The sequence below is a fragment of the Myotis lucifugus genome, unplaced genomic scaffold (genome assembly GCF_000147115.1).
Source record: "Myotis lucifugus unplaced genomic scaffold, Myoluc2.0 scaffold_153, whole genome shotgun sequence".
NCBI classification, from domain to species: Eukaryota; Metazoa; Chordata; class Mammalia; order Chiroptera; family Vespertilionidae; genus Myotis; species Myotis lucifugus.
In genome coordinates, this window is record NW_005871201.1 from 2,256,837 (window position 1) to 2,270,000 (window position 13,164).

General features: G+C 39.5%; 1 protein-coding gene across 1 annotated transcript in view; it reads right to left on the minus strand.

Annotated features, from left to right (window-relative positions):
* The window catches only part of SEMA5A (semaphorin 5A), a 384,818-nt gene that overhangs the window by 193,582 nt on the left and 178,072 nt on the right, over positions 1–13,164 (minus strand). The window contains exon 4 of the mRNA XM_006095388.3: positions 2,265–2,364. Coding sequence (XP_006095450.1) covers positions 2,265–2,364 — 100 coding nt within the window. The remainder of the gene's footprint in view (positions 1–2,264; positions 2,365–13,164) is intronic.

Consider the following 13,164-nt stretch of genomic DNA (forward strand, 5'->3'; position numbering starts at 1 on the left):
GGAAAGAGCTCATCTTCCATAGGGTTAGTTTTGAGGCTTAGGGGCTGCCACTAGCTTGTGTCCTTGCCAAAATGTAGGTATCTGGAATGAATCTGCTTCAACCCATACCCCTTTTCCCTTAAGTTTCCTCCAGGTGCAGAGGGGTGCACATACAAATCAAATCCTGGAAATATATACATTGAAACAACAGACATCTCTGAGTTTTTACCGGGATGAGAAATTGCTATGTTCTAGATCAGTGGTTCTCAACCTTCTGGCCCTTTAAATACACTTCCTCACGTTGCGACCCAACCATAAAATTATTTTCGTTGCTACTTCATAACTGTAATGTTGCTATTATTATGAATCGTAATGTAAATATCTGATATGCAGGATGGTCTTAGGTAACCCCTGTGAAAGGTTGTTCGACCGCCAAAGGGATTGCGACCCACAGGTTGAGAACCGCTGTTCTAGAGAAACACAAGACAGACACATCCTCTTTCCACTGGTAAGTCACTATCTGATCACAAGGGGTGGAGGACACTGGACAAGAAATAATGCATTAAGTGAACTAATGAAGGCAGATGACAGATGTCATCTAACAGGAATTCTAATAAGACCACACAGAGCAAGGAATGTAACAGGTCAGGCCAGATGAAGAAGCCTGGAGCCAGATCTTTACTCCAAGTTCACCAAGTAGATAACTTGCAGTGGGTTGGAGGGGTAGCTAATATTCCAGAAAAGTAACCAAATCCCAGAAAAGAGAACTTTTTACTTTTTGGGTAACATAAATAATTGCACATGCCTGTACTAGAGGAGAATGAGAAAAAAAAGTGATTTGGGACCACAAGGCAGAGTGTCTGGTGCACCACACCAAAGAGTCAAGGTTTATCCAGTGGGAGCTATTGGAAGCAGATATTTTAAAAGATGACATTGGCCATGGTATGTAGAAGGAAGAGAAAATCTGGAGGCCAGCAAATCAGTTAAAAATCCCTGCAATAAAGAGCTCAGGCTTCCAGTGATGAAATTCCACGGAAATCAGCATCAGAAATCCACAAAGTATTAGCAATGGCTGGAGTAAGCAAAAGCACACCAAGTGAGCCCATCCAGTCCATATTCACTGACTATGTACAAACATAAAGAAATGCAGGTGACATGGTCAGTGTCAGGAATTAAACCCACTTCTGTCTATTAATTTAAAGTTAGAACCATACGTCTTAATGTCTTCAAGTATTGGGTGGATGTACAAGGGTTCCTTAAGATCTGACAGCAAAAACAACTATGCCATATGTTCAATGTTTATCTATAGTGCCCAGAACTTAAGTCAGATTTAGCTTCACTCGGGTCTATGTGGAAACTGAACAACCTCTCTTGCTGTGAAAGGTATGTTTTATAATCTAGTAAATTTGGGCAAAAGAGATGAGCACTTCACTGTCTAAAATACTTTGCTTAGATTCCAGAAGAGTCCAAATCTACAAATTACCTCTTTCTTCAAGCTCAAGGTCACTTTTCCTAAAAGATGCTTACAGTGTTTTTTAAATACATCATCCTCAAAATACTCTGACAAGAATAGACATTTTGAATGCTGGATTATGTCTGTTTTCTAAGGAAATCATGCTAAGTTTGAGGGGAAAACTCAAGATCTGTGCTGTGTTCTAGTGGCCTTGATGTCAAACTGGAATGTCAAATGTCAAATGTTGACCTGAATATAGGAACTTGTGCACCTTAAGAGATATAAAGAGTAACAACTTCCTTGAATTCCCAGTCGGCAGTTAAATAGCCTCATCATGGTCACTAAAAAAGGTAACATGGGCCAGAGTGGACATTATGGTCTCTTGATCTCTACAGAGGAATCTAGTGAGAAGCTGAGAACATGCTTTCTGGAGCCTACCTGCCTGGTGGGTCTAAAACCTGGGTCCATCTATTATTAGACATGCCCCGAGCAATGTATTTATCCACTTCCTACCTCAATTTCCTCATTTCTAAAATACGGATGTTGACCATACTTACAATACCTACCTCTCAGGATTCATGGGAGGAAAAAGTGAATGAATTCATGTTAGAACAGTTCCTGGCACATGGGGAGGGCCCAATGAACACTTGCTGTAAAAAGCAGGAGTGATCCTACTATTAGTAGACTGCTTTATGACACACACTATATTTCATACATAGAAGAATTATTACTTAGCACTCATCACCTCTGGCAGAGCAGCTCACGTGTAACTAGCACAGATGTAAAATGAAGTCCGGAAATACGTGTGGTGGCAAAAGGTTAGATCTCTCACCTTGCTCCTACAACAAGTTCTTTCTGTCCTGGGTCAAATGTTAACTGCGAGAAATCCACAGCATTCTTCGCTCTGAACTCCCGTAACCAGGGGCCAATTTCTAAACAGGAAAAATAAATAAATGAAAAGGTAAAAATGAATGATTTTTCTTTTGGGGACCACAGAGAGTGCACTTCAGGTAGCAAACATTACATTTCAGAGAGGATGTAAAGGTCCCCCGATGTGACCCTGGAGGGGCCACTGGAGGATTCCATCAGGAGGTCACACAATCCACACTGAGAGTGTGTAAAGCGCAAAGGACAGCCACCCAATAAAGAGCGAGCGAGGCATCAACGCCTGGCTGTGATTTACAAGCCAGATGTGCATTTTCCCACTGGCTCTGGCTGGGCAGAAAATAACAGAGCATTCACAGAAAAGACCATTTCCTCTGCAACTTGACAGGAAAGAGCTGAAGACTTGGAGAAATCACCAAAGCCCTGCATCGGAACAAGGACAATCACCATTTGGAGCCCCATTTGCCTTATTTCAAAGTAGACGTTCCAGATCCCTTCCCTTGGGTTTCTACTTTGGCCCCATGATTAGACTTATCCTTCCTACATGAGAGGTCCCCAGTTACTTCCAGGCCTCATCTGCATTTTTCTTTCTAAGGGAAATCAGGAAACAGCTTCTCTCTAGAGACAGTGTTTGTTTTCTTGTGTGTGTGTGTGTGTTTGTGTGTGTGTGTGTTTTATAAGCACTGTTAAATCCTATTAAATGGCCTCCAGCCCAGAGTCCTATTCTTATAAAATGACAGTATTTGAAAATGGCTACAATGGTGTTTCATGGGCCATTTTAGTAAATTTCATTAGCTCATTTCTGACACTGAAAAAATATGCATTGATTCACCTGCCATTTGTGCCATACCTTACCATCATCCCTGACAATTAGCCATGTCATCTGATTGTCTCTTTTTCTGGGATTAAACATTTTGAGTGATATCACACTGACTAAATAGGCACATAATAACTGTCAAATCAACAAAATTACTGGTTCAAGGGAAAAATGTGCAGCACAGGAAAAATGTCTTTCAGCAAAAGCAGATGCTAAAAACGGATCTAATATAGGAATATACGCATGTCCTATAACATGTCCTATAAAAATGCCTTTGTTGATGCAAATGAGATGGATTATTTTCAAGTAATAGCTTTATATAACAAATATGGTATTTCTCTGTTATCAGTTATTGAGGAGGGAAATGACAAACTGAAAGTTCTATTCTGTTCAAGGAAACCAAGGTTGAGTTAAGTAGAGACTGGCATGTGGTTTTTGAAAATTTCATATATACATGGTATCTTGGTGTGTTTTTTAGTACTTTATATAAACTTCTCATCTTATAAGCAAGTCAATTGAAACAAAGTACTTATTTATAGCAAAGTATGTAAAAGGCACTGGAACTATAAAAGTTACTAATAAACAGTCCTTCTAGGAGTTTATTAATTCAGTTAGGGAACTAGAGCTAAAATCTCCCTTAAACACAGTATTTATAAATGCAGGTGGTTATACCGTTACAGGAAGTATTCATACAGAGAAAAGAGAGATGATTTGGTGCTTAGGTAAAAGGGAAGGAAAGATTTGAGTTAACTCCTTTCCCGTGCAGTTATCTTTATTTATTTTCATTTAAAAGAATTGAATGAGAGTGACCAAAAAAAAAAAAAAGGATAAAGACACATATTTCAGGTTTTAAATCCTATACTGAGCAATGGTTACACTACTTCCTAAAATATTAAAATAATAAAAGAAGTCATGCAAAGAGGTGAAAATGAGTTAACAGCATATAGTTCTGTCAATATTCTTCAATTTTCCTTATTTAAATTGCTATCTAGCTTCTCCATTAAAACTGTATATTTTTATGGTTAGTACTACATCCAAGTTGGGTAATCTGCATATTTTGTCGATTTTTGATTTTCATGTGCATTCCTCTACAAGGTCTGTCTAGCTCAACTTTGCCCATCACAGGGCCTTCTATCTCACTGGATCCCAGGATGACCTTCGGATAAAGTTCCTACGAACCCATCTGTCTAACTGAAAAATACCTGCATCTATACCTATCGCCTCAACTTCTCCTGTAGGATCAGAATCATCATGCTCTGTCCTCTTTTGGATGATCAGTCCCTGCAACTTGGTTTCAATCCGTTCTCTTCTTTGGTCTTTGATCCTAACCCTAAATTACCTCTTGTATCCTCTCATTAGCCTCCTCTGTTATAATGCCCCTTTCCCTCAGCCTATAAAAATATGCATAGGCCCCTCATTAAAATACATTTAAAATACTTTTCATCACACTCTTTTGTTATTAGAGTTTCAAACACCCAAACAAAATAAATAATAAACTCCCAAGCACAGTATGTCAGAAAGGGCTACAGGCTCAGTTTTACATTTAAGTTTTACCAACTCCTGAAAAAACATATAATTCCAATTTTATATAAATTATTTCAGAGATTAGTCAAAGCTCTTATTTCTGCAGTTTTGAGGCTATTATGATCTTGATACTAAGGCTAGACAAGGGCATTATGAGGAAGAAAAATTATGGGCCATCTCATTTAAGAACACAGCTAAATATAAGCTTATCATACACACACACATACACACACACATTTTCATATGGGATAGGTTTAATTCAGAAAAACAAGGATGGCTCAGAAAACCTTAACATCAGAAAATCTATCCATAGAATTCACCAACACAATAACAGAATTCAATAGTAGCATGAAGATTTATTGATCCTGCTTTCTAAGGAATCAGAAAATGAATAGTTATGGGCTCAAAAGAAGAACTAGGAGAGTACAGAGTCAAGAGAGGAGAGAGGACCAGGGCAGGTGGTGGTGAGTAAGCTCATCAGAGGCCAAAGAAAGGCCAGGGAGAGTGAGGTGATCTGGGGATGGGACACAGCAGGTAGTGAGTGAGGGAGGTATAATTTTCAATTACATTGCCTTTCTTAATACATGCTCATTTTCCCCAAGTAATGTGTTCACCTTTTCCTCCTGTCTCTCTCTTCTGATCTCACTGAATGTGATCTTACTGAAAGAACCATATGATGAAATGGAACTTAAATATGGAAGGCAATATGACCAGTGTGGAAATTAAATAGTAACATAAAATCTGTACATTTTAATTGAATACTTTATCGATAGTGTTTCATATTTAATAGTGATCATCCTAGTTAATCCATTCATTGCACAAACATGATTGTTAAAATATGGCCTCTGGCAGCCCTGGCTGGTGAGTTCGATCCGAAGTCAGGGTGTATATGAGAGGCAACCAATTGATGTTCCTCTCTTTCCCTCTTTCTTCCTCTCTCTCAAAAAACACACATATAAATACATGTTTAAGAAAAGAAAAAAAAAGAAAGAAATATGGCCTCTGGCACTGATTTTCTATTGCAAAATGAGCTGCAATGATTCATGTTGCTTTTTCTTACTACTATTTAAGCACCGACATAATTGCTTAGTAACATCTATCAAAAGTGTACTGATTCAATCTTTAAAAGAACCTAGTATCACAGCTTCAAGAAAAATTGCTGTTATAAACATATACCCAGTATTAATAAACGTGGTCCAAATAATTTGCATATATAAACTAGAGACTAGCTTCATAGATTCAAGTTAGTCACCCCCCCCCAAGAAAAAGAAAAAGAAGTAAAAGTTGCTTTTTTAAAAAAAGCACTCTAAAGATATCCAAGGTAATGATGGCTATAAGCCAAGAAAACCTTTTAGTGCTTGATAAGTAAGGATCACAGGAGATTGTGCTGATGAAGAACAGCACCTGTCCAAAACCTGACAGTCCTTCCAAAAACCTGATGGATGGCTCTGCCTGGCTGGGCGGCAGCACTGGTCACCTGAGATCCAGCAGATTGCGGGCAAACACTGAACAAAAACTTCTCTGGTGGAATTAAGATCGGCTCTGAGTGGCCTGAGTTTCATTTTTTTCTCCTTCAAATTTTAGTCAATTAAGGAATCAAGTAAGTAGGGCAACAAAACTTCTTTGGCAAACTTGAAATCCATACTGGAAACTGAGTCACAGGTTCAACTAGAAGGGCCCAAAGGAAGGTGGGGAAGCACAGAAGCACAGGTGGCACCAAAATATCACATGATCTCACTCATATGTGGAATCTAAAGAACAAAATAAACTGATGAACAAAATAGATCCAGAGACATAGAAGCAAGGAACAGACTGTCAAATCTCAGAGGGAAGGTGGGGGTGGGAGGGTAGGTGGGTGGGAAGAGCTTATCCAAAGCATATATACATAACCCATGGACACAGACAAGAGTGGTGAAGGCCTGGGGAGGGGGTGGGAGCAGGTACAGGTTAGAAGGAGCCAATGGGGGGAAAAGGGGACATCTGTAATACTTTTAACAATAAAGATTTTTTAATAAAAAAATGCAAATCAAGGTTTACTCTTCCCAATTCTCATGAAATTATATTTTGATTCAATTGATATCTAACACCACACATGGAGATAATAATAAAGCTGAGGACATGATTATTGGTAAAGCAGCTAACAAAAATAGCTAACATTTAAACAGTGCATGCCATCTGCTAGGTGCTATTCTATGTACTTGACACATTTTAATTCCTGATTTCTCACACACACCCTATTGTAGGTGAGGAAACCAAGTCTTGCCAAGGTCAACAGCTAGTAAGATTCAGCTCCTGATTTGGGAGGTGGTGTTTGTAGCCACTACACTAGACTCTTAAGCTGACGTAAATCAAAACTGTACCTTCCTATGTGACACATTTTAAAAGTATGAGGAAGAAAAAAAATGCACAGCCTCTTCAGTTGAAAAATGAGTTTATTTTCACTAAATAGAGAAAAGTAAGATACAGTTGCGAAAGGTGGACTCTCCCAAAGCCAGCTACTATGCCAACCTATAAATACAACATTTATTGTCTTTACTGTTGTTGTTATTATTAATAACCATAATCTACAAGTCAGTTAAGTTCCACAACTTTCACCATCTTCACTCCTAAGGTTTTATGATCCAGGGTCTTTATATAAATAAGGGGGAAGAAAATGTCAATACCATCACTGATTGGCTTTATTGGAGTGAAGAACATTCTGGAATGAAAAGGGGAAGGAGCAATGGCTGGATTTCTAAGCAGTCTAAGCATTCAGCTGTGATATGGGGGCACAGGACACTGTTCTGAAAATGCAGGAGCTGGGTTCTCACCTTCTGCAGAAGGACCCTTCTGTGGGTGGCCGGGGGGTGGGGGGGGGGCGGGGGCGGGTCGGGGCAGAGGGAGCAAGGCAGGGTGTACTCTTGGCTGGGAATGCTGGAAATTCTCCTTGCCTGCCCTTTCTTTCCCCAGGTGGTGAAAGGAACCGTCCTATTGCAAAGATAACTATTACTCTATAGAGTTGGCCTGCATTCCCTTCTAGGGACTTCATTTTCAGCTTCAGTGCATCACATAACCCATTTGACCAATGCGCTCTGAGCTAAAAATATGATCGGAAAACAAAGGAGTGGAATTTTAAAAAGCCATAAGAAGAAGAAAAGCATGGCAGGACTGTGCCGGGTTAGTGCACTGCGACCAGACTGCTACCATGTTCCTTCCTCCTTTCCTGCCTGCTTTTCCAGGCCTGCCCCACCCACAGTCACTCACAGCAAGTCAAGTGCACTTCCCGCAGTGGGTCGGCAGCACTCACATGCCATGTTTCACCCCCTAAAATAAGATACATCAGCTTTCAGCTACCTGAGTCCTGTCCGAAATTCTGTAAGTGATGACAACAGATTTCAGTCTTGTGGAGAAAAAAAAAAGGGTTCTAGGGAAAGTAACTTCACGGGGCGATCTGATCATAAATTCCTAACTGGATAGGTCAGGTGGGTAAGTCACACCCAGGCATATAATTTGTTAGTAAAAGGTTTATCTTTGCCTTAAGCAAGCCCTATCTATTGTTTCTGTGCATCTAGGTTAACACACCATGGAAATAAGTGTACCCACCCTCAAGGGAGCATATCATCTTGTTAACTCTCCTGTAACCCAATCCCCACCTTGCTTTCTCCCACCTTCATTAATCTTCCTTAAATTCCCTCCTTAATTTTAAATACATAAAAGAAACTGCAAAACTGTTATTTTCCTGAGCACTGGAGATCTTGCTCCCTGGCAACTGTTATGATTTTGGCTCAAATAAAATCTTATAAAAAGTTTCTACAGTTGTTGACATTCTTACCTCTGCAGTCCCAGAGGTAAGAATGTTTGTTGAGTGGCAGGTCAAGGCAAAACACCTCATCAGAGAGGAAATATGCAAATTCACAGACATTGATGCTCATGAAGAAAAGAAATCAGAATAACTGATGTGTCTTATTTACACTTATTTTCTTACTGTCTATATTTTCAGTGTTTACTTGGTTTTAGGAACTGGTTAGATATTTTTACATGTTAACAATTTCTTTTGTTTAATGTTCATAATCCTGTAAAGCCAGATCTAAAATCTTTCTTGTACAAATAAAAAGTAAAAGTTAAAAAGCTTGAGATTTTGACAAGTTATATATCTTGCCAAATGTAACATAAGTGGTAAGCAGATAAGCTGGAATTTAAACCAAAATAGGACGCCAGAAATGTTCCCATAACATCCAAATTTGAAACCAATTTTCCAAGGAATGTATAGAATACATTAATCCTTAGCACCTAGTAATATATCAGCATGGAATAATTTATTGAAAACAGCAGTTGCCACCCACCAAAAGAGCTAAATTGGAAAGCAGGAAATTGGTGGGGTTTTTCAGATGGCGACAGGAAAGAATGGCTCAATTTGCCCAGTGGGCAGCGCACAACTGGAAAAAGGAAGGTCCCAGAGCAAGGCAGAGAGAAACCAGGGTCACCACACACAACAAGGCATGCGGCGGAAGAACCCAACAGTGGAAAATTACTCTCCTTCATCATGTCTTTTCCAAGACAGCGCCTGGTTATATCAGTTCACTTAGAAATAGGCAAACACACTCTGCCTAACTTTAGCTTTGTAGCAAGGTTGAAAAATAGCAAGCCAATCTTGTTCCTCCAAATGTTCAAGCTCAGTTATTTTCACTGTAACTCCTATCTGGGACTTGGTAGAATCAAAGTCATTCCAGCAGGACATGACACTGGCTATCCTGCAATTGACCCCCTGGACTTCATAGTTGATAAAGCAAAGGGCAAAGAAGTTACATGACCTCCCAAAGCCACATGCCAATGAGTGGCAAAGGGGACAATCGATTCCTGTGACTTTTTACCTATCTCTCTCTTCCCCAGCCCAGCACTAGCAGAATATCCAAGTGGGAAGACCATGGTTTAGTCTCCATCAGAGCACATACACCTCTTCAAATATAGTATTTTAAGGGACTAAAATAACTATATCTATATTTAGGTATAATGTATTCATATATATGTGTATGAATGTATATATATACATGTTTATACACATACACATGCACAGATATATAAATGGGTAAGTATATATAAGTATATATTTACATATACTTATATCTAGATGCAGATGTGTATATATATATATATTTATACATAGTTATGTCTAGATACAGTCATCAATATGTTCATTCACATATATATGCTTATATACATGTGTATTTGCATAAGTATATACTGGATGTTACATATATTTACTTTGTATATATAAAATATACACTAAACATCTTTATATCAGTAAAAGCAAAAAAAATCCAACATATCAAAAATGCATAAAGCATCTCTCATTGACGTTTTTATTTGTAAGCATGACACATTAAAGCACTGTTTTAACTTGCAAACAGTGCTGTCTCACGTCATCTTTGTTTTTAGTTGCATCTCTGCTCCATGTGAGTCGGGGGTTCTGTCACGTTTTCTTTGCAAAGACATGTAACACACTTAATCCATTCTGCACATGGAAAAACCCAGGAGCTGCAAGTTTGTAAAATATCTGTACTCTGAAAATGGGTTCTTCTGAAGTTCACTGCTTCATCTTGCACAGCCTGCCTGCTGGATTTCTAAGAAACCAAAAGCCGTGATCCTTCACTTCACTTGAAGCATTCCTGATCTGGGTCTTCTTAACTCAAACCTAATTTAAAAACCACAAGTCTCATTTTAAGCTATGTCTTACAGCCTGGAAAGCACGGTAGACTGTATGTTCACAGTGTAAGTAAGCACTAAATAATAGCCACAAACCTGTTAAATTATAGGAAAGAATGCATACACTATTCCAGAAAGGGCAGGAGAGGCAAGCCAGCATGGGGAGGCAGGGTTAGAAAAAGGCTGGCTGGGGGCAGGCTGAGGGCACGCTGTACTCATCGAAGGGATTCTTGTGTGACTTTCAGACATATTTTTTCAAAGTTAGGTTATTGCAGAATAATACAGAATTAAATAATTTGTGTTTGATATTTTTCCTGGACATGTACTATAAGAGAAATTTAGGAAGCAAAATTTCACTGCAATCAACTACCATCTTGACCAGTCGAAATGTACTCCCATTCTGAATCCAGTGGAATTCATGATTCCCACGGTTTCCCCCAAGCTCTCGCTTGCTTGCGTGAATTTCTGGCCAGAACAGAAAGACTTGTTCAATCTCAGGATCTAAATATCAACATTAGATGGGGGTCCAGGCTCCTGCAGCCCAAGAAATTCTGAGTTGTGCAAGGTTACCTGGACACAACTGGCAAGGGGTAAAAGACGCTTCTGGGATGTCAATAAGCTAGGTTCCAGCTCCTCCTGGCCAACTGGCGCTGCCTTCCCTTTGTCTAACATTGCAGATCATGGAAACCTCCTATTTCATTAGACCACATGGAGCAATTATTCCGAGTAACTGCAGGATAAGAACCAAACTAATCAGTGGCAGGTATTTATTGCTGGATAACTCACACAAGAAGCAATTTCTACTTAGCCACCCACCAAGACAGACTTTCTTTAAAAGATCATACAAATTCATAGGCCAAGACCCTCAGACTCCTGAACTCTGACCAGCTTGGTCCTCCAGGCTATGAAGGTGGTGCCAGGGCTACCCTGCCTCAAACTCTGTGTGGCTTATAAGTAAGTACCCCGCACCACCTACAGGAAACTTTCCTGGTGCAGAGGAGTCTTAATTTTGCCTTGTGACCTGCAGCATATGACTGTAGGCTATAAAATCTAATTGCAAAATCTTAATGTTGTGCCAGAGGACATTAAAAAGCAATTTCCTTTAGATTTATAACTTTAGAATTACAAATGGTGTTAATATGACTAAAAATATAAAAATGAACCATTTCTATTCGACAGGCACTTGGATTATTGCAGGAGCGGCCATGTGCTTGCTGTGGAAGTGGTGCTGACCATTTGCCCACCCCCCCTCCCGGGAACTACTGGGACTGCACAAGATCATTCCAGGCATCGCTTAGAACCTTAGGGCACTTGGTTTAAAATATTCCTACACTTAGTTTTGCCACATATTCAGGAACTGCCAGACCTCAGCTTAAAGAAAAAAAACCATTTCCTGGCGCTAATACCTCTTTCTCGAAATTCACACTCAGTTTGGACTCTCAGTTTCTTCTCTCTGATTGATAGTGGAAAATCTGTATCTTCTCATCTAAGCTACTACCTCTGCAGATCTCAGGGTTCCAGGGAAGGAGCAAACTGCAAGAACTCGGGAGACAAGCCCAGATTGTGCAAAAAAGTTTCCTTACCAAAGACATTCCACTGAGTCCCAAGGTGGTCTTTATCTATACACCAGAAATAAAATGTTTTCCAAGACAGACCAGATTTTTCTAGGAACTTTAGGGATAAGCATTGGGGTCATACACAACAAGAATGTTGAGGCAGCACTGTAATTTATTTCTGTAGTCAGCAAACGTCTTTTGAGTACCCGCTACATGCTACCCATGGTAGGTAGTGGCTAGGACCCAATGTAAGACACACATTTGCCTTTGAGGTATATAATCATTTAGCTAAAAAGAAGTGACATACACAAAAGAGAGGTAAACTGAAGAAGAGAAATGCTAGCTGGTCCCAAGGAAAGTGTGATGATAAATGCTCTGAGGCATGCTGTCCAATAAAAGGTAATAATATGGCCTACACATGTAATGTTGTATTTTCCAATACCTACATTAAAAAATGTTAAGAAGCAGGCACAATTTATTTGTTTAACCCGGTATATCCAAGATATCATTTCAACATATTATCAATAAGAGAAAAATTGAGACATCTTCATCTCATGTGTATGTTCTAAGTCCTCGAGGATCCAGTGTGGATTTTATGCTACTGCTCATCTCAATTTGGACTATCAACATTTCAAGTCCTCAGCAGCCAATCATGGCTAGCAGCTACTCTACTGGACAGTGCACATCTAGGTATTAAGAACAGGGCTTTCTTGTTCACATAGAGACATTGTTCTATCATATCCAGTATTGAAAAACGAATGATTTCTGGGTCTTCTCAGAACCAAGGATTTCTGGGTCTTCTCAGAACCAAATGGCTATATTTGCCATTAACACTGCAAATAAATCAGACTAATTCCAACAAACCTGCCCTCCATTTGCCCAATCATTAATGAAAGTAACATGGTCCTCGGAGTTTGACTGACTTGGGTTAAATCTTAGATGCAGAACTTTTGATGTGTGGGACTTTGAGGCCACCACCAGTTGCCTCACTTTTTTCTTAACAAACTATAAAATTGAGGGGAAATAAGAAAACAATAGTTGATGTTGAGAAGAACATGTAAATCAATTCCCGTGAAGCATTCAGCAGAGTACCTAAGGCATGGGAGGGTCTCAAGTTCCCACCCTTGCCATTCTAGGCAGTAAAGGGGGGTTTTCACCTATCTCACAGTTGTACCATGAGGATGGCCCAATTGTATCTTTTGACAACACCCTGAGTACCAGGCAGAATATCGATAATCAATTTTAATCTCCTCTTACAAACAATTTCA